The 27341-nt window shown below is 42.4% G+C and overlaps 3 protein-coding genes across 3 annotated transcripts in view; 1 reads left to right on the plus strand and 2 right to left on the minus strand.

The window, feature by feature from the left end:
• Window positions 1-1191, minus strand: part of LOC124011666 (pro-neuregulin-2, membrane-bound isoform-like) — a 149249-nt gene extending 148058 nt beyond the window's left edge. Inside the window, exon 1 of the mRNA XM_046325134.1 lies at window positions 204-1191. Within this exon, the coding sequence (XP_046181090.1) occupies window positions 204-612 (409 nt within the window). The 5' untranslated portion in view covers window positions 613-1191. The remainder of the gene's footprint in view (window positions 1-203) is intronic.
• A 1587-nt stretch (window positions 1192-2778) lies between these two features.
• Window positions 2779-8213, plus strand: LOC124011139 (transcriptional activator protein Pur-alpha-like). The gene has a single exon (XM_046324204.1). It carries the CDS (start codon window positions 2837-2839, stop codon window positions 3677-3679), a length of 843 nt encoding a protein of 280 aa, XP_046180160.1. The 5' UTR covers window positions 2779-2836; the 3' UTR covers window positions 3680-8213.
• A 2427-nt stretch (window positions 8214-10640) lies between these two features.
• LOC124011068 (PH and SEC7 domain-containing protein 2-like) overlaps window positions 10641-27341 on the minus strand; it is a 76030-nt gene continuing 59329 nt past the window's right edge. The window contains exons 7-15 of the mRNA XM_046324041.1: window positions 24383-24441; window positions 23553-23642; window positions 23357-23400; window positions 23094-23287; window positions 22616-22686; window positions 21914-22071; window positions 20358-20502; window positions 20022-20165; window positions 10641-13016 (exon numbers count right to left, since the gene is read on the minus strand). Coding sequence (XP_046179997.1) covers window positions 12798-13016; window positions 20022-20165; window positions 20358-20502; window positions 21914-22071; window positions 22616-22686; window positions 23094-23287; window positions 23357-23400; window positions 23553-23642; window positions 24383-24441 — 1124 coding nt within the window. The 3' untranslated portion in view covers window positions 10641-12797. The remainder of the gene's footprint in view (window positions 13017-20021; window positions 20166-20357; window positions 20503-21913; window positions 22072-22615; window positions 22687-23093; window positions 23288-23356; window positions 23401-23552; window positions 23643-24382; window positions 24442-27341) is intronic.

The following is a 27341-nucleotide window of genomic DNA, read 5'->3' on the forward strand; positions in this document are numbered from 1 at the left end:
TGAACTACAGTCTCTAGGATATCTGTCTCACACATCCATGCATGTCCTGGAAAAACGAGCTGTCTTAGTTATGTGTCACCAGGGCATGGAGATTTGAACTGTGTGAATCATCACCGATAAGGCTCACAGGGAAACCAAAGACTCCTTATATCACCGGGGTATTAGCGTGCGGCCCTGAAGCGTCCAATGAAAGCTCAACTTACCGCAGTCCTCACACAACACGCTCTCCACATCCTTCTTCAGGTCCGTTCCGCTGGCGTCCAGCGGAGCAAACGATGCCTTGAATACTAAAGGCTCGCCTGTTGGGTCCATGAAAAATATATATCTGTGGTTCTCCTCTACAATAGTGCACGAGGCCTCGGAACCGAAGTCCCCGACGGTCACGAGCTGCTCCCGCTCGAGTCCGCCGCTGTTCACGGGCCATACGTCTAGCACTTTGACATTCACACTGTACGGGTCCCGAGAGACGTTTTCCGGTGAGGAGCGCACCTCGCCCTCGATGACCACGGCGGATCGGTATGCCTGGTCCTGGAGGGAATTGAGACTCGGGGCGTAACAGGCGAAAGAGACCCCGATGACCAGCATGGAGAAATGGACCGGATCAAGCCTCATGCCGTCGGCCGTGGCTCCGTTGCTGCAGTGCTGGGGCGGCTGAGGGGCGCGGATGACGGAGCGGGGTTGAAGTGGGAGACTGCGAATAGGCTCCGATAGCAGGGCAGAGCGGCAGACCTTGTATAAGTGTCCATGCCATCTGTGTCTGCCGCTTTCCCCATACGGTTTCAGATGGGGACACACCAGCCTAAGAACCGGAAACGGCCCGGTTATGCATGGTTAAAAATGTGGTTGCTGCATCCTCCTTCAAACCTATTACTTTCTCTTGAAACGCAACACAAGACTCGTAAATTACCCTCTACTCGAAACCAGAGGTTCTGCATGAAGCCTCTATAGTTTATCCTCTCTCTCCAGCAAATGTCATTGCATGGGTGGGCGCATTGGCTTTCTATAACGGAAAACGAATGTTAGATTTCGCGAACAGAAAAGCACAAATACACACAAGGTCGGGCTTTTTGATCCACCTTCAGAAATGTAGAAATCGGATTACTTTTCAGTAAAACGAAGAGTACGGAAGATAGCTGTTATCTGGTTATCCGGTTAGGCAAAGCCACAGCGCACTCCCTCCAGCCTCGTCCCCTGCACCCCACAAACACGAGCCGCTTACGTGAGCAAACATCACCTGCCCGGCCACTGGCGTCTGCTACCACTTCCTGCGCAAACACACTAATGACCGGAGCCGCGCACCCAACACCCCTCACCTCAAACCACTGACCACGGGTCAATGAAACCGCCATGAGTCAGAACCACGGGCAACCATGATAGCAACAGTATATGGTTCGGTCGCGGTTCCGTTGAAAAAGATCCACCAAACCCAACGCTTAGAGGAGTGCGTACTGGACCGGTCCAGAGAGGAAGGATAGAGACAAGGCTACACTGCGGCTAGTGCGATGACTAACGCTGCGAAAATCTCAATGGTTCCAGTAGGAGACTAGTAGCCTATTGCACGGCAAGCTGTGAGTTGGAGACCCCTCTTTCTGTTTAATCTGGCCAAACCACTGGTTACTATACCCAATAGCCGCTCCACCTATTGAAAGGCACCGGGTCCTGCGGGCATGTTCATACAGGGCTGGAGATTTCTGCACCAAGAGAAAATGAGTAATGTATGTGATGGTGGCCGAGTGGCTCAGCGTGCGGCCACATGTGAGAATATCGATTACCAGTATTGAAGTAATGGGGAAGCCACATGTGGATAGGCGGATGCATGTAACATGTGTGCTTTTTCCCTTCTCAAACCGCCAACAGACTGACGAAAGACGGCTATGTCATACACAGATACAAGATACAGTATGTCATACACAGCTTCATGGTGGTGGTATTTTCCTTTCTCTTCCAGACGCCCCCCCCCCCCAATCAATCAATCACTTCATTCGTTCAAGATTCCCCCGCTCGCGCATTCAGAGCGCAAGCTAGATGTCAGCTAGATGTCCTTGCTTAGAGGTCAGAAAACGTGCGCTGTCTGTGGTGCTGAAACGGCGTCAGGAAGATGATATCAGTTAGCGGTAGAGAAGTGATCATACGGTGATTTCTGATCATACTAAGGATATTTGACTGATTTTACCTCATGATTTTACAGATCACATTACATAGACTAAATATTGTTTTAATTATTCCCATCTGTCATCAAATTCTACGTCCTTTTGATGCTCTTTTTTCCATCATCAATCACTCCATAAAGAGACAAATAAACAGTTATCAGTTAAGTAGACTATTATATCTTATTTTACCCACCATGCTGTACATGTACATCAATGAAATACACATTTGTATTGTCTGTCTCTTCTCTGTTCAACACATGGGTAGGCTAGTGTTTCATTCGAGGGATTTGTTAGATGCTACAGATGCTACAGATGCTACAGATGCTACAGATGCAGGCAAAACACCTGTCTCTCCCATGACAGATGATGAACATGTTGTGTAATATGAGGATGTTATATTACTAATAGGAAATGGAAATCAGGGACATTATAATGAAGCATTGCATCATCACACATTATGAAGGACTTCGATTTAGTTTAAACGTTACTGAATTATATGCAGCTGCTGCACAGTTTAGGCGCAAACTTGTATATCTTGAACACACCCCTCTCCAAAACTACAGTAGGCTACTTTAATTTCCTTTCTAAAGCGTAGAGCTCTCGCGATATCGGCGGAGTGGTTGACGGGTATTCGAGGTTGCAGCAGGCTGAGGGAGACCGTGGAAGGTAAGCAGGGAGGCAGCATCATGGCGGACAGAGACAGTGGCAGTGACCACGGAGGGCTGGCCACAGGCCCCGGCTCGCTGCCCCCGGGCGCGATGGGCGCCGCGGCAAGACTCCAACACGACACAGAGGAGCTCGCATCGAAGCGAGTCGACATCCAGAATAAGCGCTTCTACCTAGATGTGAAGCAGAATGCAAAAGGCCGCTTCCTAAAGATAGCCGAGGTCGGAGCTGGGGGAAACAAGAGCCGCCTCACTCTCTCTATGTCAGTGGCAGTGGAGTTCCGTGACTATCTCGGGGACTTCATCGAACATTACGCCCAACTGGGCCCGAGCAACCCGGACATAGTGCAGGATGAGCCCCGGCGAGCCCTCAAGAGCGAATTTCTAGTGCGAGAGAATCGCAAATATTACATGGATCTGAAAGAGAACCAGAGGGGGCGGTTCCTCAGGATTCGTCAAACCGTTAATCGGGGGCCCGGATTGGGAAGCGCACAAGGCCAGACAATCGCGCTTCCAGCGCAGGGACTTATCGAGTTCCGTGATGCTTTAGCCAAACTCATCGATGATTACGGTATGGATGAGGATCCAGCCGAACTACCCGAGGGCACCTCCTTGACTGTTGACAACAAGCGCTTTTTCTTCGACGTGGGTTCCAACAAGTACGGAGTGTTCATGCGGGTCAGCGAGGTGAAGCCTACCTACCGGAACTCCATCACTGTTCCGTGCAAAGTGTGGTCCAAATTCGGCAACACGTTCTGTAAATATGCCGAAGAGATGAGAAAGATCCAGGAGCGGAGTAGAGAGAAACGGGCCTCCGAACTCCTACCGGAGGGCCAACATGGTGACGACGGGGACGATGATTGACGGATTACCGGCTTGAGCAGAAATAAATAAATAACAACAAACAGACTTTATAAACCGACTTTTACTAAAAATATAAAGAGAGAATTCCAAGGGAAGCACCCCACACACAACCTTCACAGTCAGATTGGCAGTACTGTCTCGTCGTTCATTGCTGGATATCACCCACTTACCAACCATTTTAACAGTAAGCCGCTGCTATCAATAACTGTTTGACCTGTAAAATATGAACTGTTTCCTACTTGATTTAAATGACATTGAACAGAGTGTTTATTCCTCTAACAAACAAACAAACAAACCATTTTGCACACGTCCATGCTATTTCGAAAAGGTTTCCAAAGTGCAAATTTAAAAAATCCAAAATAAAAACCGGGGTATAATCCTACATGGAAATGACGACGATCTCCATGTGAAGAAACATTTGACATCAGCACAAAGAGAAAATAAATAAATAACTTTACCAAACCAAAATCTGAAATCAGATGTAGTTTATTATTATAAGGTACGCAGGAAATAAAAATGAAAACGCTATCCATTTAATGTGTACCGCAGAACGCAACGCACAGGCTGAAAAATAGATCTGCCAATATGCCTACACCTCTTTTTAAAAGGCATTTGAGAAAGTATTTTATTTGAACGAAAATGTAGCTATAACTCGTTTCTATAATGTCATAGCCCTTCATTATGGAGTCTTTATAAATGAAGAGGAGAGTCTAAATACTGCGCTTCTATATAGGCCTAAATGGGCTAAAATCATCTTTACTATTGAATATCTACCCCTTTGCACCATGTCCATTCAAATTTGGACCAATGGTTAGATGAAAAAAGTGCTAACCTAGATATACTAATTATGATTTTGTGAATCAGCTGTATTTAAATCCTAAAATGCCCACGTTTTCTGTGGGCGAGTTTTCTTTTTTGGGGGGGGGGGGGGGTGTAAAAACGAGATACTCAACCGGTGATGGGAGCGCGAGACGCGTAAAAAAAGACGCATCAGCGCGCGGCTACATGCATGCAGAGCCGCGTGGGCGCATCCTCTCTGACGTCAGAACAACCTGGTGCCTTATACACTCCACTCGTTTACGTGTTTCACATTGGGGTCGATGTTGATGATATCTCTCTCGACCACTGTATGTTTTCATTAATGAGTACTGTACTGCAGTATGGCTATTGGTCAACACTGATTAGCCAAACCAGAGGCCCTTTTCTGTAGCCTGTCTCCCTCCACAGGTGAGGAGAGCAGAGAATGGCTTCTAGAACAGCAACAGCAGCAGCACTTCTAATGTGAGCATGGATAGTCATCAGAGGTGTGGCGTTGATTCTGTCCACTTCTTGCACCATGTAAAATAAGATGGGTTGTACCTGGACGTGTACAGTAGTCAGTCAGTGGGGATGAGATGGAGACGGATGATGGATGAATGCCCTAAGAGTCCCTTATGAGGTTTTTGGATGTAGGCCAAGGCAGTATCTTTCTATGGTGCTACAGCCCCAATATAATCCAAACTAGACCGGGCCTGCCAGTCTAATTTGTCACCTTGCTTTATTTGATTTCTCAATGTTACTCTCCACATGATGTTGTCTGAGCAGCAGTCTCCCTCTACACAGTGTGATGACAGACTGTGAGGACATTACATTATAGTGTGCAATATTGTACGTGCCAACTGTGGCATTGTATGTCGTATAGACAACAACAAAAAATACAAATATATATGTTTGATATTTGAAAAGCATGAGGCTGAATTCTGCATTATTATGGAAATGTGAAGTCTTTCTCTGCATTTAAGTGAAAAGATGTCAAACTAGTGTGTGAGATTTCCCATCACTTTCATATACAATAACCCCACTGTGTTTCAGTGAGTGTAGGCAAGTTTCTGGTGTTTCTCTTTCCACAGATTCGCTACAGAGACATAGCTACTCCCCCCCCCACAAATCAGATAGCTTATCTCATCTTCAAGTCAGTGTTAAAGGCACAGTCCCCCCCCCCCTTCTGTGTCTTATAATTGAATAGTATCTTGAAACTTCTGTTTTACTTGGATAGAAGGAGAAAAATTAAACGAACATTACACAATGTCAACAAATTGACATGATGACAGAGGGGGTTGCCCTGACGATGAAGTGACCAACCATTCTGCCTGGGGTGAAGACGAATCATTCTGACAGTTACCCAGCATCCTTTTCTCTCAGTTCAGCAGTAAACAATGCCATAGAGGATTTCTTTAAGCGATGATTAACAATCAGCTAGCTAGGTTAACCGTCAGTAGCCGGATTTAGAGTATCACTGGGTGGCTTGGATTAGTTTAGTAGATCTAAACCTACTCTACTGTACTGCCATCAGACCGGCTGGCATGATGTTGAAGACAGACTGAGCAGTAGTAGGTCTGCTATAATTCCACCTGCCATTTGGATTGGGTCGGAGTTACAAGTGTAAGAACGAGGCCTCGGGATGCATGGGTCCCTATGTGGGGCCCCATATAGGGACCCTATTATATGGCCCTTTACTAGGCCAGCATTAAAGCTACATTGGGTTTCTCTCCTCTTCTGGAGAAAATTATATTCCCTAACACTGCCCCAGAATGTCAGAGATACTTTGCATAGAGTAAAATCCACAGTTTATCTGCTACATTGTGCCCCACACATAAAGCACATTTGAGGCCAGAATTCAGTCAATACGGCACTAATGCTGTGAAAGACCAAATGCTATTTCTACACAGTAAAGGCTTGATTGAATTCAGTCCTCAAATGCGAGAAATGAAGACTGGAAATTCAATCCACCTTTTTCAACACTCTCTTACCTGCCAATCCTAGACATACTAATTCTAACTCATTCAGCTCACATTTTATGTTTGTATGCCTCGCTCTGTAAAACGCACACATTTTTGAAAAATATTAAACAAAAGTGATAATTGTTTTGTCAGTTCACAAGGTGCTATTGGGTACGTTCTGGTTCCGGAGTGGAGTGGTTCTGTGTAGTAGATTCTAGAACACTGCCTATTATAAAGGTACGGCACAGTGTTGGGGTCAGAACCAACTGCCACTGTCCAGAGTGGATGGCTTTACCATGTTGCTCACATTGCACAGTTAATGGTGCACAAAATGGACGCCATGTGTTTTTGTCCCGATAATCAAAACCTGCAACGGGTTGATTGAAACTGTGCAGCAGCATGACTAGTTCAGTTCAGTGTAACATTGGTGGTGGTGATGGTGCTGGTGCGGTTTGCATCAGAGAGCGATGTCTTAGAATAGATGACCTATTAGAGGTGCTTTGTTCTTCATATTTGTACTTAACAGTGGGAATGTGTATTTTCTGACCAGTGATCTAAACAACCGCTGCATGACCATGGTAACAACCTCTACCAGTCCCTTTGGAGGTTTGCTCTTCTGGAATCTCTCCCACTACAATTACAAAACAGACTTAACTAACTTCCATTCATTCTACCAAGCTGTTTAAAGATCTGTTCATCTGATGTTTGTTTTCTTCAGTTCAACTGATCTAGTTTCCGTGTTCTATTGTCACCATGACGTTTCACTGGGCCTTCAAGTTCAGACCAATCGCACACAGACAAAGTCTATAATATGGGCAAGGCCAATCACAATCTTGTTTGTGAAGCCAACAGTCATCTTGGCCATTACTAGCTCAGCACACATTCTGTTTTGCACATACCAATGCAGAGTCCTTCATGTATGCAGACTGTATAGGCTACTGTTATGTACTGGGATGAGACTTTGGGCAAAGGGGCTATAAAAGTCAATGGGGAGGAAGGGGGTCAATGCACAATGAACATATCCCATGTCACCGTATGGTCTAACTACCCGTTTATCAACCCTATATTATATGTTGTACCTTTCAAAATATTTTATCTGTGTGTGTGTGTGTGTGTGTGTGTGTGTGTGTGTGTGTGTGTGTGTGTGTGTGTGTGTGTATATATATATATATATATATATGGTTTGTTAAAATATGATGATCCTTTCAGAAAAATCTAACATACAGTATAAACAGGAAAAGCATATTGCTGTTTTTTTTCCTTTGTATTTTATACTTACAGAAAGCATTGAATAAAATGGAGAAATACTTGCACTTTAGATATATTAAGAAAATACAAAATCTGCATATTATTTTTGATAGGGATCTCACATTCAGAGAGTATAAATTACTTTCCAGGCTTCATGACATTGCTGGACAGAGATGTATCGAGTTCTACTTATTTAAGTATATTTTGTCTGTGTTTCAGAAGGTTTACTAAAGTAAATTGCATGATTAACTAGTGCTACACCAATATTGTTATTTTTTAGTTGGTAGAAATGTCTGAAAACTGTGATAACAGTCCACATGTCCCATGTATAACTTCTTCTCATACATTCTAGAGCAGTTCTTACTTATTTATGGCCTTTCCTGACTACATGACGATGGTGCTTAAATTGGCTTTGAAAAATCTGCTCATCCTACATCTGGCATCATCATAACTTGCATCTTACTGTATTTCATTACTTTGTTTATGTACTTTCACTACCTTATTAAATTTATGTTGATGGAAAAAAGTGTGCTGTTTTGTACGTTGTTGTTTTAATGTTAGAAAGCCGTTCGTCTGAAAATGACTAATTGCAATACACCGCCATTCCTCATGCTCGTGTCTATATGGAGTGTCTGGCTGAGTTCCACAGAAAATATTCATCAGAATGGTCCAAAATAACTTCAATATGGAAGTACTGGTAGTGGCGCCAATAGACCTACCTGCTGGTGAAGTGGGAAGTTCGCTAGAAGATACTTCAGGCGCTTTCCAACGTGATGGCGATATGCGATAATGGTGCGGTCCATGGTGCTAAAATAGGCCAATTCATATGGAAGGCCAAAATGTTCAAATCGTATTACCCGGAAAAAAATCTTAACACTCGTAATTAGCATTTCTCACTTGGTCAAGAATAGACAGGCTGGCTGACAATGTCGCGAAAATAATGCACGCGCATTAATGGGGCCGGAATCCGTGCTTTACGATTCTGAACTGTCAGATAGCTAGCAACAATGACAAGAAGCTGTCATGTGGAAAACCATAGTTGGCTCGTTTCAGCTGTTTAAAAAAATCTTATTATTGATACCATGTCTTGTTTTGAGGTGTTTTGATTGATTTCATGTCAATGATAATATGGCTAAAATTCGCTAGCTAGCTAACCAATAACTGTAACAATGTGTTTGAAAGACAATCAAATCAAATGTTATTTGTCACATGCTTGGTAAACAACCGGTGTATACTGTAAAGAAACAGGCAGGAAGCAGGTCTCGAACCCTCGACCTTCTAGCCCGAGATCCGGCGCGGTATCGACTGTGTTGCAAAAGCATGCTCGTGTGGCGGAGTCGATTTCCACGCTTATAAACCCAGGGTCGTTACAATACTAACAGTGAAATGCTCACTTACAGGCCCTTCCCAACAATGCAGAGAATAAAAAAAGAGAAATAACAGAAAACTAATATGAGTCCGAGTTGATATGCAGGGGTATGAGGTAATTGAGGTATATACACTGTATGTATATATAGGTAGGGATAAAGTAACTAGGCAACAGGATAGATAATAAATAGTAACAGCAGCATATGTGGTGAGTAAAAAGACTTAGTGCAAAAATGGTAAATGAAAATAGTTAAATAGTTAACCAATAGCTACCCGGACGAACTATTTAGCAGTCTTATGGCTTCGGTGTAGAAGCTGTTTAATGTCCTGTTGCTTCCAGACTTGGTGCATCAGTAGGGCTTGTCATGTGGTATGAGAGTCTATGACTTGAGTAGCTGGAGTCCTTGACAATTTTTAGGGCCTTCTTCTGACACCGCCTGGTACAGAGGTCCTGGATGGCAGGGTGCTCAACCCCAGTAATGTACTGTGCGATACACACTACCATCTGTAGAGTCTTGCGGTGATGCAGCCAGTCAGGATGCTCTCAATGGTGCAGCTGTGGAACCTTTTGAGGATCTGAGGGCCCATGCCAAGTCTTTTCAGCTTCCTGAGGGGCAAAAGGCGTTGTCGTGCCTTCTTCAAGACTGTGTTCGTGTGTGTGGATGACTGTTGCTGTTAATTCCTTAGTGATGTGGACACAGAGAAACTTGAAGCTCTCGACCCACTCCACTACAGCCTTGTCAATATGGATGGGCATGTGCTTGGCCCTGTTTCCTGTAGTCCACAATCAGCTCCTTTGTCTTGCTGACGATGAGGGAGAGGTGGTTGTCCTGGCAGTGTCACTGACCTCCTCCCTATAGGTTGTTTCATCGTCGTTGGTGATCAGGCCAACCCCTGTCATGTCATCAGCAAACTTGATGATGTTGTTCGAGTCGTGCGTGGCCACACAGTCGTGGGAGAATAGGAAGTACAGGACGGGACTAAGCACGCACCCTGAGGAGCCCCCGTGTTGAGGGTCAGTGTGGCGGATGTGTTGTTGCCTACCCTCACCACCTGGGGGCAGCCCTTCAGGAAGTCCAGGATCCAGTTGCAGAGGGATGTGTTCAGTCCCAGGAACCTGAGGTTGGAGGGTACTACGGTGTTGAATGCTGAGCTGTAGTCAATGAACACCATTCTCACATAGGTGTTGCTCTTGTCCAGGTGGGAGAGGGCAGTGCGGAGTGCAATAGAGATTGCGTCATCTGTGGATCTGTTGGGGTGGTATGAGAATTGGAGTGGGTCCAGGGTGTCTGGGATGATGGTGTTCATGTGAGCCATGACCAGCCTTTCGTGGTATTTCATGGCTACAGATGTGAGTGCTACCTTGACAACAACTGCTCATTGTGTCCACGATGTGGATATGATGTGTATTAGTAATACATTGTGAACTAGCTATGCATGCAAATCAACAATGTTCTTTAACTCAGACTGAAAGACAACATTTTCCACATTATTTCCTTGCCTGCATTACATTTCTCTTATAGAAACATAGTGCTGAGGCAATATCTCTAGATAAAGAATTTATAATAAAAACATCACCACCAATTTCTATTATATATATAAAAGATGACTTTATGAAGCCCTGGCAACAATAACTAGTAAAGATGTATTTCACTTTAAACTGCCCTAAACAAACAGAACAACTATATAACATTTCCATGTTTTACAACAAAGTGCCCTAGTAGCTTCATCAGTTTAAAAAAAACACATACTAATATTTTAGACAGGATCAGCAAAGTAAAAAACCTTCTCACATTTCTATATTACAACAGCACTGCTCTGCCCTAAAACACTGGGGAAACAATGGTTAGTTAGAACAACAGCCAAAGTGACAAGGTTGGTCCTCAGAGTAAGAAAGACATAACCAATAAGGTATAAAATGGAAGTTCTGATTCTGAATTCCACTTCAGTAAACAGAGCTAAGGATCAATGATCCAGTCTCATCACTCTGGAATAGAAAAACACAGGATATATATAGCCCCTGTGTCTGGTCTGACCGTGCAAATATTCCGTACCGCTTTAGTGTCGAGAAAGAGATAATAAGAATTAGGGACGCTATCCCATCTGAAGTCAAGTCAGGAGAGGGGGAAGGGAGAAAGAGAAGGGGATGAGTTTCAATATTCAATGAAGAATAATGTAGTCCAGCAGAACCACTGCCTTCCTTCCTCCCTCCATCTTTCCATGGTTCCGAGAGAGCTGGGTTACTCTCCTCTCTCTGGTCTCCGATATGAATATGATTCTACACACGAGTAAAGCTGTGTTCTGTTCACCACTTCCTCTACTTCCTCTTCTGCTCACCACTTTCTCTACTTCCTCTGCTGCTAATCACTTCATAAACTTCCTCTTCTGCTTACCACTTTCTCTACTTCCTCTTCTGCTTAGCACTTTCTCTACTTCCTCTGCTGCTAATCACTTCATAAACTTCCTCTTCTGCTTACCTCTTTCTCTACTTCCTCTGCTGCTAATCACTTCAAAACTTCCTCTTCTGCTTACCACTTTCTCTACTTCCTCTTCCGCTCACCACTTTCTCTACTTCTTCTGCTGCTCAGCAATTTATCTACTTCTTCTGCTACTTTCCCTGCTGCTCACCACTTCCTCTACTTCCTCTGGTGCTCACCACTTCTGCTACTTCCTCTGCTGCTCAGCCTGTGCAGTCCTGCTGCTTTGTCTTTCAGTCTTTTATTGTTTTATCTGCACTCTGATGATGATATGATAGGAAGATGAGCTAGTTCCAACTCAGGGAGAGACGTCTTCTCTTCTTCTGCATCAAAGAATAACAACACAGAACACAGATCCTTTAACGTTAGATCTGCTTCCCTTAACCCTGAACCCCACGTCCACTGGCCATCGCTCAACCTCAAACACACACGCACACACACACACTACTTAATCAAAATGTTCAATTCAACGAGACATCTTCACTTTTTTCCTTCAACCGTTACTCCTCATACTCAGTCAAATTCCTCCATCCCAGCTTCCACTCAGCATGACAGCAATACAAGTGTCCAGACAGTAACATAGAACTAAGGGTTATACAACATGGCACAGTGCTTTCATTCAGTCTGTTATCATATATGAAGCTCAGGTTCAAGTGGAAGAAGAAATCGACAATAAATAAATACATATTAATAATAAATAGTCTACACAGCAAGGACTTGATCATCATAACAGTTCTGAGAGTCTGAGTAAGTGTTGTTCATCATCATAAGAATCTCATACAGTAGATGTGTTACATAGGCCTGCTCAGTAAGCCTCGAGTCTCCATGCTCTATATGGTCCAGAGAAACCTGTTGAAGGCTCAGGTGAGAGAGACTACTTGATGCTACTGTGCCCCTCCACCCTGAAATCCACCATCCACCTCCTCAAACTAAAACACTCCACCCTTCCTTATGATGTCACTTCCTTTATGCAGGTAAGTCCTCTCTCCTCTTTCATCCTTTTTTCCACATCGTCATGTTCTCTGTTATAAGTGTTCATATAAGCACTGCCAGAGACAATTAGCTGTTGGTTAAATAACACCAGTAATACTGTATAGCTGGAACAATTATTACTGCTTTACTGGACAATGAAATAGGAAGGAGGGAGGATTTGGGGAGTTGGTTGGATATGAGTCCAGTGCTTAGGCATTTAGGGGGGTGAGCCCTTTGGCTCAGAGGACAGTTACACTGGGGTGCATGATGACGTTTTTAAGGGGGGGTCTCCTCTCAACTCCGCTGGCCCGGGGCAGTGCGTCCAGAGGCCCTGCCGTTGAGACTGTGCTGGCTGATGGAAGGAGAGGACTGGGTCTTCCGGAGGTATCCCTCGCACCCCCCTCGGCCCTCCCCGATCCCGCTCATCACACTAGCCTCTATCTTCTCCAGGTCGTCTGTCTCTGCCCTCATCTTGGCCTGGAGCAGGTTGATATACGTCTCGTACCGACTCTTCTGCAATGGAGAGAGAGGGGGAATGAAGATGATGAACCTATAAATGTGCGTATATCACACATATGGCTCATATAACACACACTGTAGCTATTACACAATGCTCCCCTACAGAGAGAAAGAAGATGAATGTCAAATTAACTCATGATGGGGGAAAAACACAGAGAAAGGGAATATAGGACATTGATCTTGTGATTCTGTCACAACTATAACACAACAACAGCATATCTATTTGAGATTTACCCAGACCTACATACAGAGAAACAGTTACACAGAGAGAGAGAGAGAAAGAGAGAGAGAGAGAGAGAAGAGAGAGAGAAAGAGAGCGATGATGTTAATTAACAATAATTTTGATCCGAATGTGCAAATTGTCCAAACAGATCTGTAAAATAGATGGACTATTTAAAAATGGTTATTGGACCATAAACAGATTTGGCTCATTAATATACAATACGGTCCAAATAATGATGATCCACGCTTCTTTGAAAATAGATATAATAATTTATCAAGCTCCAAGCAATTCAAGATTATTATTATGGTGGGAGATTATAATACGTTTTAAATACCTCAATGGACCGTAAAGGAAATCACACTACAAACTATCACCCTCAGGCATTTAAGGAAACCATGAATGTCATGGATATATTGGAATAAGTGGATATATGGAGGCTTAAATGTCCTGACCTACTGAGATATACATGGCGGAGGTTTAAATGTCCTGACCTAGTGAGATATACATGGCGGAGGTTTAAATGTCCTGACCTAGTGAGATATACATGGAGGAGGTTTAAATGTCCTGACCTAGTGAGATATACATGGCGGAGGTTTAAATGTCCTGACCTAGTGAGATATACATGGTGGAGGCTTAAATGTCCTGACCTAGTGAGATATACATGGCGGAGGCTTAAATGTCCTGACCTAGTGAGATATACATGGCGGAGGTTTAAATGTCCTGACCTAGTGAGATGTACATGGAGGAGGTTTAAATGTCCTGACCTAGTGAGATATACATGGCGGAGGTTTAAATGTCCTGACCTAGTGAGATATACATGGAGGAGGTTTAAATGTCCTGACCTAGTGAGATATACATGGCTTAAATGGAGAGATATACATTTAAATGTCCTGACCTAGTGAGATATACATGGCGGAGGTTTAAATGTCCTGACCTAGTGAGATTTACATGGCGGAGGTTTAAATGTCCTGACCTAGTGAGATACATTTACATTATACATGGTGGAGGCTTAAATGTCCTGACCTAGTGAGATATACATGGTGGAGGCTTAAATGTCCTGACCTAGTGAGATATACATGGAGGAGGTTTAAATGTCCTGACCTAGTGAGATATACATGGCGGAGGTTTAAATGTCCTGACCTAGTGAGATATACATGGCGGAGGCTTAAATGTCCTGACCTAGTGAGATATACATGGTGGAGGTTTAAATGTCCTGACCTAGTGAGATATACATGGCGGAGGCTTAAATGTCCTGACCTAGTGAGATATACATGGCGGAGGCTTAAATGTCCTGACCTAGTGAGATGTACATGGCGGAGGCTTAAATGTCCTGACCTAGTGAGATATACATGGCGGAGGTTTAAATGTCCTGACCTACTGAGATATACATGGTGGAGGCTTAAATGTCCTGACCTACTGAGATATACATGGCGGAGGCTTAAATGTCCTGAGTGAGGCTTAAATGTCCTGACCTACTGAGATATACATGGCGGAGGTTTAAATGTCCTGACCTACTGAGATATACATGGTGGAGGCTTAAATGTCCTGACCTACTGAGATATACATGGTGGAGGCTCAGTCAAGACTGGCATTTTGACTACTTTCTTATGTCATTCTCGCTGGGACCAAAAGTTTAAAAAGTGTTGATAGGGGACGGAATGTGGTAGGACCATCAAATAATTGTCATATATATTACATATAAATTACTCCTCATGGGACAGGATATTGGAAATGTAATCAAAGCCTATTGGATGATAACTTGTTTTTTAACTAGGACAGAATCATTTATAACATACTTTTTCAGATATAACACAAGTACAGCAGATGCCCTTATTGTACGGGGCACTTTTAAACGTTCCTTTAGAGGCCATGCAATTCAGTACTCATCAATAGAACAAAAGACATTTAGGTCAAAAGAGTCCATATTAACAAAGGAAATAGAAGGAGTAACAGTACAGATAGATAGTAATAAAAACTGTATCACAGAGGCACAGAATAAGTTAGAGAAAAAACAAAAAGAAAGATCCAGTGTAATATAGTATAAAAAATCAATCGAACTGGATGGAATACGGGGAAAAAAGTAACAAATAATGTTTTATTCTCCAACATAGAAATGCTACCAAAAATGATTTCCTGAAACTTCTTACAAATGATGGAATCACTCATGATTCACCAAACTATATTTTGAAATAGGAAGCAAAGAACTTTAAGCATATGTTTTCGTTTCAGTCTCCTGCATCTCCACTAACCTACATTCATTGTACAGAAAGACTCATGTGAAGGCCAAATTACAGAGGAGGAACTTCTTGATGCAATTATAGCCAGGAAAACTCCAGGGCTGGATGGCATATAGGAATGTTATTAGCATGTTTTAACCACTGCTATAAAAATGGGAGATTATCAGATACTTAACAAAAAGGTCTCATTTCATTAATACTGAAACAGGACCAAAGTGGTACCTATAAAGATCCAGTCCATTTAATTGGAGGCCCCTTACACTTCAATGGTGTGATGCCAAAATTCTGGCAAAATGTATAGCGCATAGAATTCAAAAGGTATTGTTGGATATAATTCATCCTAATCAGACAGGTTTTTTTACGTGGACGATACATTGAGGATAATATAAGACATGTACTGGAAACAATAGACCCCTATGGCAAATCTGTGAAATCAGGCCTGGTATTCATAGCTGACTTTGAAAAGGCTTTTGACAAAGTATGACTCATTTGATTCAGTTATAAATGCCTGGAATATTTCAATTTAGGAGAATCTCAAGTAAAACAAGCTTGTCCGCTATCGGGATATCTATTTATTACGGCCATAGAAATGCTATTAAAATCAGATCTAACAATAATATCAAGTGCTAGAAATGCAGGACTTTAAAAAAGGTGTCATTGTACACTGATGATTAATGTTTAAAACCACAATTATAATCCCCACACAGCCTCATAGAGGTTCTAGATACTTGTTCTAACCTCTCTGGATTAAATCCACAATTAGAATTCCCACACAGCCTCATAGAGGTTCTAGATACTTGTTCTAACCTCTCTGGATTAATCCACAATTATAATCCCCACACAGCCTCATAGAGGTTCTAGATACTTGTTCTAACCTCTCTGGATTAAATCCACAATTAGAATTCCCACACAGCCTCATAGAGGATCTAGATACTTGTTCTAACCTCTCTGGATTAAAACCACAATTAGAATTCCCACACAGCCTCATAGAGGATCTAGATACTTGTTCTAACCTCTCTGGATTAAAACCAATTTATGATAAATGTATATTATGAATCACAACATTGTTTAACTTTTACATTACCGTGTAGTTTACCAATGAAATGGTCTGACGGGGAAGTGGACACACTCAGTATTCATATCCCGAAAGAAAGAAAAGATCTCCCTCCGATACATTATAATAGAATGTAAGCAATACATATGATCTTGCTACCATGGAAAGGAAAATAACTGTATATTTGTGGAAAAATCAACCTGATTAACTCTTTAGTCATATCCCAGTTTACTTATATGCTTATGGCCTTGTCTACACCTAGCGACCTGCTTTTTAAATTATATGAGCAAAAGATATTCCATTTCATTTGGAACGGCAAGCCAGACAAAATGAACAGGGCTTGTTTATATGATGAATATGAATTTGGAAGGCAGAAATGATTAAATCATAAAGCATTAGACCTCTCACTAAAGGCTCCAGTCATACTAAAGTTATACTTAAATCCAAACGGGTTCTCTAGCAGATTAGTAAACATGTCCCTTGATTAAGAATGGCCGTTTTTTCTCTTTATTCAGATTAGGACGTCTCACTTTCGGGTATTTGAAAATTAAATCATCTCTAAAATATCGCTATTTTTACTAGCCATAGAAAGTTGGTTGCAATTTCATTTTAATCCACCAGAAAGCACATAACAAATAATGCAACAAATATTGTGGTTAAACTATTCCAATTGAGTTAAGTAAAAAAAAAAACATTATTTGGGTAAAAAAATGCTTAATAAGGATATGATCTTTGTAAATGATATGATAAATAGGACTGGTGGAGTTAGGTCACACATGCAGCTATCAAAAATATATGGAAACGTCTGCTCTGCCCAAAATTACAACCAAACTAACTACAACATTACCGCAAAAATGGAAGAGTCAAAGTAAGGAACTTGTCTGTCGGCCCTGCGTTAAAGACCAAAATTGGTTTAAAAAAATTGTGATGAAAAAGTATACCAGTTGCTGTGCCATATAGATAGCAAAAGAGTTGGGAAGAGATTTTCGATGTACCGATTTCATGGCACATAGTTTATGAGCTCACACACAAAACGACGCCGGATTTAAAACTTAAAGTGTTTCTATTTAAATGTTTATACAAAATTCTTGCAACCAATAGAATGTTATATGTATGGAGGATACAACCATCCCAGCTCTGTAGATTTTGCTGCGAAGAGATAGAATCATTAGATTCTTTGTTTTGGTACTGTCCATATGTAGCTTGTTTTTGGTCGCAGGTTTAGGAATGGCTGATGGATTGCAACATTTACCTGGATCTAACTCTGCAAATAGCACTGCTGGGTGATTTGAAAAGTCAATGTGAATCGATCTATAATACAATAATACTTTTAGCAAAAATGTTTATCTATAATATACAATCTGTAGAAACTATGAGAATAGAAATGTTCAGAACTTTTGTGAAACATCACAGCAAATTAAAACAAATATATGGCAAATAGAAATCAAAACTGGATGGTCTTCTGAGATACAGTAAATGGGAAGGGTTGAGGTTAGCTGAAGGATGGGACTATATTATGTAGAAGCCTAAGTGTTGTTGTCCATTAGTTTACCCCAATTAGGGGAGGGGTGGTAGGGTTAGGGGAGGTGTGGTAGGGTTAGGGGAGAGGTGGTAGGGTTAGGGGAGGTGTGGTAGGGTTAGGGGAGAGGTGGTAGGGTTAGGGGAGGGGTGGTAGGGTTAGGGGAAAATAATGAAGCAAAATATATGAAAAAATGTAAATATACACAGTACCAGTCAAAAGTTTTGACACACCTACTTTCGTTCAAGGGTTTTTCTTTATTTTTACTATTTTATACATTATAGAATAATAGTGAAGACATCAAAACTATGAAATAACACATATGGAATTATGTTTTTTTATTTTTTATTTATTTAATGTACTGAAATAACAAAACTATTTTTAAACAAATCAAAACATATTTTATACTTGAGATTCTTCAAAGTAGCCACCCTTTGCCTTGATGGCAGCTTTGCACACTCTTGGCATTCTCTCAAACAGCTTCAACTGCGATGCTTTTCCAACAGTCTTAAAGGAGTTCCCACATATGCTGAACACTTGTTGGCTGCTTTTCCTTCACTCTGCAGTCCAACTAATCCCAAACCATCTCAATTTGGTTGAGGCCAGGTCATCTGATGCAGCACTCCATCACTCTCCTTCTTGGTCAAATAGGCTACCTGCCACCCCCAGATGGGATGGCGTATTGCTACAAAATGCTGTGGTAGCTATGCTGGTTAAGAGTGCCTTGAATTCTAAACAAATCAGACAGTGTCACCAGCAAAGCCCCCCCACACCATCACATCTCCTCCTCCATGCTTCACAGGGGGAAACACACATGTGGAGATCATCCGTTCACCTACTCTTGAGTCTCACAAAGACATGGCGGTTGGAACCAAAAATCTCAAATTTGGACGCATCAGACCAAATAACAGATATCCACCGGTCTAATGTCCATTGCTCGTGTTTCTTGGCCCAAGCAAATTTCTTCTTATTATTGGTGTCCTTTAGTAGTGGTTTCTTTGCAGCAATTTGCCCATGAAGGCCTGATTCACACGGTCTCCTCTGAACAGTTGATGTTGAGATGTGTCTGTTACTTGAACTCTGTGAAGCATTCGTTTCAGCTGCAATTTCTGAGGCTTGTAACTTCTAATAAACTTATCCTCATTCAGTGGTGACTCTGGGTTTTCCTTTCCTGTGGCGGTCCTCATGAGAGTCATGGTCTAATGTTGTTATGGTCTAATGGTCCTCATGAGAGTCAGTTTCATCATAGCGCTTGATGGTTTTTGCGACTGCACTTGAAAAAACTTTCAAAGTCTTGAAATGTTCCATATTGACTGACCTTCATGTCTTAAAGTAATGATGCACTGTTCCTTTTACCAAATAGGGCTATCTTCTGTATACCACCCCTACCTTGTCACAACACAACTGATTGGCTCAAACTAATTACATTTACATTTACATTTAAGTCATTTAGCAGACGCTCTTATATTAAGAAGGAAATAAATTATACAAATGAACTTTTAACAAGGCACACCTGTTAATTGAAATGCATTCCAGGTGACAACCTCATGAAGCTGGTTGAGATAATGCCTAGAGTGTGCAAAGCTGTCAACAAGGCAAAGGGTTGTTACTTTGAACAATCTAAAATATAAATATATTTTGATTGGTTTAACACTTTTTTGGTTACTACATGAGTCAATATGTGTTATTTCATAGTTTTGATGTCTTCACTATTCCTGTACAATGTAGAAAACAGTCAAAGTAAAGAAAAACCTGGATTGAGTAGGTGTGTCCAAACTCTATCTATCTATCTATCTATCTATCTATCTATCTATCTATCTATCTATCTATCTATCTATCTATCTATCTATCTATCTATCTATCTATCTATCTATCTATCTATCTATCTATCTATCTATCTATCTATATTGCCTGCCTGCCTGCCTCCTGCCTGCCTGCCTGCCTGCCTATCTGCTTTGTCTCTTACCTCATATATGAGGTAGTGCTCTTTGATTCGGTACTCCTCCCACTCTCTGCTCTTGGGAGAAGGTGAGGGCGGACTCTTCCTGTGTTCCTCCACCTCCATACTCATCTGCTTCAGCTTCCCCTCGTGAAACTGCAGCTGCTCCTCCTGCACCAATCACAGCAACCCATCAACCAGCAGTAACAGCCAATCAAATACCACAATCAATCTAGGGTGCACTCAAACTATGCTATATTTGTAGCTGTGTGTGTACCAAATGTGTGTAAGAGAGTGTGTGCATGCATTGTCAATGTATGTGATTGAACACACACACATGAATTAATGTGTATGTGTGTGTACCTGGTTTAGCCGGGTAGAGGAGGAGGGCAGTAGAGGTCTACAGAACGTCTTCATTGAGCCGATGGCAGCAGGGAAGGCCGGGGCAGAGAACAGAGCTGCTACCAGGTTAATACGAAATATCCACGACATCATCTCCTCCTCACTCCTACAGAGAGAGAGAGAGAGAGAGAGAGAGAGAGAGAGAGAGAGAGAGAGAGAGAGAGAGAGAGAGAGAGAGAGAGAGAGAGAGAGAGAGAGAGAGAGAGAGAGAGAGGGAGGGAGGGAGGGAGGGAGAGCAGGATAGAGAGAGAGAGAGAGAGAGAGAGAGAGAGAGAGAGAGAGAGAGAGAGAGAGAGAGAGAGAGAGAGAGAGAGTGAGGGAGGAGGGAGAGGGAGCAGGAGAGAGAGAGAAAGAGAACAGGAGAGGAAGAGAGAGCAGGAGAGAGAGAGAGAGGAAGAGGGAGCAGGAGAGAGAGAGAGAGAGAGAGGGAGGAGGAGGGAGGGAGGAGGGAGAGGGAGAGGGAGTGGGAGCAGGAGAGAGAAGAGAGAGAGAGAGAGAGAGAGAGAGTGAGGGAGGGAGGAGGGAGAGGGAGCAGGAGAGAGAGAGAAAGAGAACAGGAGAGGAAGAGAGAGCAGGAGAGAGAGAGAGAGGAAGAGGGAGCAGGAGAGAGAGAGAGAGAGAGAGCAAGAGAGAGCAAGAGAGAGAGAGAGGGAAGGAGAGCAGGAGAGAGAGAGAGAGAGAGAGAGAGAGGGAAGGAGAGCAGGAGAGAGAGAGAGAGAAAGAGAGAGCAAGAGAGAGAGAGAGGGAAGGAGAGTAGGAGAGAGAGAGAGAGGGAAGGAGAGCAGGGAGAGAGAGAGAGAGAGAGCGAGAGAGAGAGAGGAAGAGAGAGCAGGAGGGAGGGCGGGAGGGAGGGAGGGAAGGAGGGAAAGAGTGGGAGAGAGAAAAAGAGAGGGAGAGAGAGACAGGGGGGAAGATAGACGTGTCTGTGTGAGCTCAGTTGGTAGAGCAGGACACTTTCAGTGCCAGGATAGAGGGTTTGATTCCCGGGACCACCCGTACGTAAAATGTGTGCATGACTGTAATTCATTTTTGGGAAAAAGTATCAGCTAAACAGCATACATTATTATTATTGTAATATGAGAGAGAGTATGACACAATTTGCGACAAAATAATATTTGGCTAATAATATTAATAATATTTGACTAATAATAACGCCACATTTCTCTACATCATGAAAGTCAGTTATCATTGCGTGACAAAATAACAATGTGCATTAGAGGACATGTAGCTGGTTCCCATGAACAGGCCTCCCCTACAGGCTAGAGTAGCACATGACCTACGGTGCCTACAGCAGGGACACTCTCCTGTCAGAGAGAGAGAACAGGCCTCCCCTACAGGCCAGAGTAGCAGAGGACCTACAGTGCCTGCAGCAGGGACACTCTCCTGTCAGAGAGAGAGAACAGGCCTCCCCTACAGGCCAGAGTAGCAGAGGACCTACAGTGCCTGCAGCAGGGACACTCTCCTGTCAGAGAGAGAGAACAGGCCTCGACTACAGGCCAGAGTAGCAGAGGACCTACGGTGCCTGTAGCAGGAACACTCTCCAGTCAGAGGTCTTTAGTTTGAGGACGTTGGGTCTCTTGCTGTAGTCTGTAGCGCGGGTGGCTAATGCATGGTGAATACGCACAGCGTTCTTCAGGTCCCCCTCACACAGCTCTGCATCAGCCTTATACTCATCCTGTCAACAGGGGGAGACACAAATTTAACATTGTCAGAGAGCTCCTACTACTGTGTGTGTGTGTGTGTGTGTGTGTGTGTGTGTGTGTGTGTGTGTGTGTGTGTGTGTGTGTGTGTGTGTGTGTGTGTGTGTGTGTGTGTGTGTGTGTGTGTGTGTGTGTGGAGGGGGGGGGCACACAGAGAGAGTCACACACACATGCAGCTGAGCTACCACTGCTGCATCCCCTTGTCACCACTACTGCAGTGGTAGAAGTCTGTTTCTATGGTAACAGAGAGGTATCTGGTACCTTCTGGAGATAAAGGATCATCCCCTTGTCACCACTACTGCAGTGGTAGAAGTCTGTTTCTATGGTAACAGAGAGGTATCTGGTACCTTCTGGAGATAAAGGATCATCCCCTTGTCACCACTACTGCAGTGGTAGAAGTCTGTTTCTATGGTAACAGAGAGGTATCTGGTACCTTCTGGAGATAAAGGATCATCCCCTTGTCACCACTACTGCAGTGGTAGAAGTCTGTTTCTATGGTAACAGAGAGGTATCTGGTACCTTCTGGAGATAAAGGATCATCCCCTTTAGAACCGCATAGAACTTTTTCCAGCCTCGCCGTCCTCGTGGGGCTAGAGAGAGAGAGGGGGAGAGAGAGGGAGAGGGAGGGAGAGAGAGAGGGAGAGGGAGGGAGAGAGAGGGAGAGGGAGGGAGAGAGAGAGGGAGAGAGAGAGAGAGGGAGAGGGAGGGGGAGAGAGAGAGAGGGAGAGGGAGGGAGAGAGAGAGGGAGAGGGAGGGAGAGAGAGAGAGAGAGAGAGGGAGAGAGAGAGAGAGAGAGGGAGAGGGAGGGAGAGAGAGAGAGAGAGAGAGAGAGAGGGAGGGAGAGAGAGAGAGAGAGGGAGAGGGAGGGAGAGAGAGAGACACCAGATATTTTTTAACATTGTTTAAATCTCAATAACTGAAGACTCATGCATTAAGAAATCCCATGTGTGTGATTCTGTGTGTGTGTGTTGTTGTGTGTGTTTGTGTGTGTCCTCACTGCGTTTGCCGTCCATGTCTGCGTGGCTTTTGCGGGTCAGGACACCATGTTTATAGGTGACAGCGTTGAGTAGGATGGGGATGGCAATGAAAGGGTTATTGCCATCCGTTACCCTGGCAACCCCCCTCTTCCCCCCTCCCTCACACTGCTCCTCCACCAGCTCTGATAGACTCTTCCTGAACTCCTCTTCCTCACTGCAATACATCAGATATCAGATATAACATAGGACACACACACACACACACCTGAGAATGGATACTCACATTGCCCATTCAAGCTTCTCGTTCTTTATTGAATTATACAGAACCTAAACAGGAAGAGGAAGTGAAGAAATCAAAATGGTGGGAGAGAAAACTCACATTACACCTCATTGTACTGAATGAACTTCAGAGTAATGTCAACTTTGGAATCTGACCAATTATTACATTAGCAATATTGTCCTAGCATTGGTTAACACACCTTTAATAGGTCTTTAGGGAAGTCTTTGCCATCATTTAGGCTATCCAGATTACTAATGAACTGCTGGCAAGACATCTTCTTCCCAATGTTCTGGACAAGAGAAACAAAACCACACAGAGAATTAAAGCTAAATATGGTATCTGTTGAGAAACCTTTGAAATATTGACCACTAGGTGTCAGTGCTGTGCAGTTAGGGCGCTAGCTATTCACATCATCATGCACTATGTGTTGATTGGTTACATTACAGCCACAGATATACTGTATACTGTACATGGAGAGACACAGAAGAGGTTAGTGCTAAAAACTACTTACCACCTACGGAGCAGGACAACCAGAGGGTACACAGAGGTCACACAAAGGACAGACAGAATGCAGAAGGATATGAGAGGAGAGGAGAAGAAAGGAAGGAGAGAGGGGAAGATTGTGAGAGGGCATGTTAAACACTGGCTGAGAGTTAGTATACTGTGGTATTTAGTAGTAGGAGACAGAAAGAGGAGGCAGAAGGAGACAGAAAGAGGAGGCAGGAGACAGAAAGAGGAGTCAGAAGACAGAAAGAGGAGGCAGGAGACAGAAAGAGGCAAAAAAGTAGGACAGAGGACAGAAAGAGAGAGAGAGAGAGAGAGTGAGAGAGAGAGGAGCTATGTTGATGCAGCACATCATCTGTAAACAGGTGTTGCCTGGCTTAAGGAGGGGGGGGGGGGTTATTCTTAAAGACAGCCAAGCTAAAAATATAAATACAATGAGTGGACTGCAGTAGGAGGGATCCTGCCTTTACATTGATTTCCATCCATCTCCACAGATTGTAGGTTTGATAACAGAGCTGTACATACGTGTCCATGTAGATCCGTGTTGAGCAGCATTAGGGCGCAGGTTAACGTATGGGCTCCGTCTGTTGGAAGAAGAAAACATGTTTTTGATTGTTATCTAAATGTCATGAGTGACTAGCTTATATTTTGAAGTCTCAACAATACCTGGCATAATACTTTATAATATGCCATTCAAAATGTGAATGTAAGAAATGTCATGTTTTTTAAATGTTTTTGGGGAGAATCTGGTTGGGGCAGCTCCACCTCAGGGGCAAAACCTTTTAGTGGCCTACCTCTTGATGACGAAATGAGCAGCTCTAATGTTAATGTCCTGCAATTCTACACATTTTGCCATGGGGCGTAGAGAAATCATTGCAGTTTTAAAGCACAGTTTTGACAATTCTACACATTTTCCCATGGGATGGTGAGAAACTATTTAAAATGTATAGTTAATTTCCAGCAATTCTACACATTTTCCCATGGGGTAGAGAGAACATTTTGTATTTTTAAAACTAATTTAATGCGATTCTGCTTAATTCGCCATGGTGCAGAAAACATTATGTAGTTTTAAAACTAATTTAATGCTATTCTGCTTACTTCGCCATGGTGCAGAGAGAACATTTATGTAGTTTTAAAACTCATTTAATGCTATTCTGCTTACTTCGCCATGGTGCAGAGAGAACATTCTGTATTTTTTAAACTAATTTAATTTAATGCTATTCTGCTTACTTCGCCATGGTGCAGAGAGAACATTCTGTATTTTTTAAACTAATTTAATGCTATTCTGCACTTTGCCATGGTGCAGAAGAACATTCTGTATTTTTTAAACTAATTTAATGCTATTCTGCTCACTTTGCCATGGTGCAGAGAGAACATTCTGTATTTTTAAAACTAATTTAATGCTATTCTGCTCACTTTGTCATGGTGCAGAGAGAACATTCTGTAGGTTGAAAACGAATTTAATGCCATTCTGCTCACTTTGTGATGGTGCAGAGAGAACATTCTGTAGTTTTAAAATCCATTTAATGCTATTCTGCTCACTTTGTCATTGGGCGGAACTAAAACTCTATTCTAAAACTCTATTCTAAAGCTAATTTCCTGCCATTCTACACATTTTGCAATGGGATGGAGAGAATCTTTTTCAGTTTCATAGATAATTCCACACATTTTGCCATGGGATGGAGAGAATCTTTTTCAGTTTCATAGCTAATTCCACACATTTTGCCATGGGATGGAGAGAATCTTTTTCAGTTTCATAGCTAATTCCACACATTTTGCCATGGGATGGAGAGAATCTTTTTCAGTTTCATAGCTAATTCCACACATTTTGCCATGGGATGGAGAGAATCTTTTTCAGTTTCATAGCTAATTCCACACATTTTGCCATGGGATGGAGAGAATCTTTTTCAGTTTCATAGCTAATTCCACACATTTTGCCATGGGATGGAGAGAATCTTTTTCAGTTTCATAGCTAATTCCACACATTTTGCCATGGGATGGAGAGAATCTTTTTCAGTTTCATAGCTAATTCCACACATTTTGCCATGGGATGGAGAGAATCTTTTTCAGTTTCATAGCTAATTCCACACATTTTGCCATGGGATGGAGAGAATCTTTTTCAGTTTCATAGATAATTCCAGACATTTTGCCATGGGATGGAGAGAATCTTTTTCAGTTTCATAGCTAATTCCACACATTTTGCCATGGGATGGAGAGAATCTTTTTCAGTTTCATAGCTAATTCCACACATTTTGCCATGGGATGGAGAGAATCTTTTTCAGTTTCATAGATAATTCCACACATTTTGCCATGGGATGGAGAGAATCTTTTTCAGTTTCATAGCTAATTCCACACATTTTGCTATGGGATGGAGAGAATCTTTTTCAGTTTCATAGCTAATTCCACACATTTTGCCATGGGATGGAGAGAATCTTTTTCAGTTTCATAGCTAATTCCACACATTTTGCCATGGGATGGAGAGAATCTTTTTCAGTTTCATAGATAATTCCACACATTTTGCCATGGGATGGAGAGAATCTTTTTCAGTTTCATAGCTAATTCCACACATTTTGCCATGGGATGGAGAGAATCTTTTTCAGTTTCATAGCTAATTCCACACATTTTGCCATGGGATGGAGAGAATCTTTTTCAGTTTCATAGCTAATTCCACACATTTTGCCATGGGATGGAGAGAATCTTTTTCAGTTTCATAGATAATTCCACACATTTTGCCATGACTTACAGGGCCTTCAGAAAGTATTCACATCCCTTAACTTTTCCCACATTTTGTTGTGTTACAGCCTGAATTTCAAATAGATTCAATTTAGATTTTTTTTGTCACACACAATACCCCACAATGTCAAAGCGGAATTATGTTTTTGGGGGATAAAAGGCGAATTAATTAAAAGTGAAAAGTTGAAATGTCTTGAGTGAATAAGAATTCAACCCTTTTGTTATGGCCTAAACAAGATCAGAAGTAAAACTTTTCTTAAAAAGTCACATATTAAGTTGCATGGACTCACTCTGTGCGCAATAATTGTGTTTAACATGATTTTTTAATGACTACCTCATCTCTGTACCTCACACATATAATTATTTGTAATGTCCCGCAGTCGAGCAGTGAGTTTCAAACACAAATTCAACCACAAAGACCAGGGGGTTTCCAATGCCTCACACCTATTGGTAGATGGGTAAATAAATAACAATTAAAAGCAGACATTGAATATCGATTTGAGAATGGTGAAGTTATTAATTACACTTTAGATGGTGTATCAATAAACATAGTCACAAATAAGATTCAGGCGTCCTTCCGAACTAAGTTGCCAGAGAAGAAGGAAACTGCTCAGGAATTTCACCATGAGGCCAATGGTGACTTTAAAATAGTTAGAGTTTAATAACAGTGATAGGAGAAAACTGAGAATGGATCAACAACATTGTAGTTACTCCACAATACTAACCTAATTGACAGAGTGAAAAGAAGGAA

The sequence above is a fragment of the Oncorhynchus gorbuscha genome, linkage group LG23, assembly GCF_021184085.1.
Source record: "Oncorhynchus gorbuscha isolate QuinsamMale2020 ecotype Even-year linkage group LG23, OgorEven_v1.0, whole genome shotgun sequence".
Taxonomy (NCBI): domain Eukaryota; kingdom Metazoa; phylum Chordata; class Actinopteri; order Salmoniformes; family Salmonidae; genus Oncorhynchus; species Oncorhynchus gorbuscha.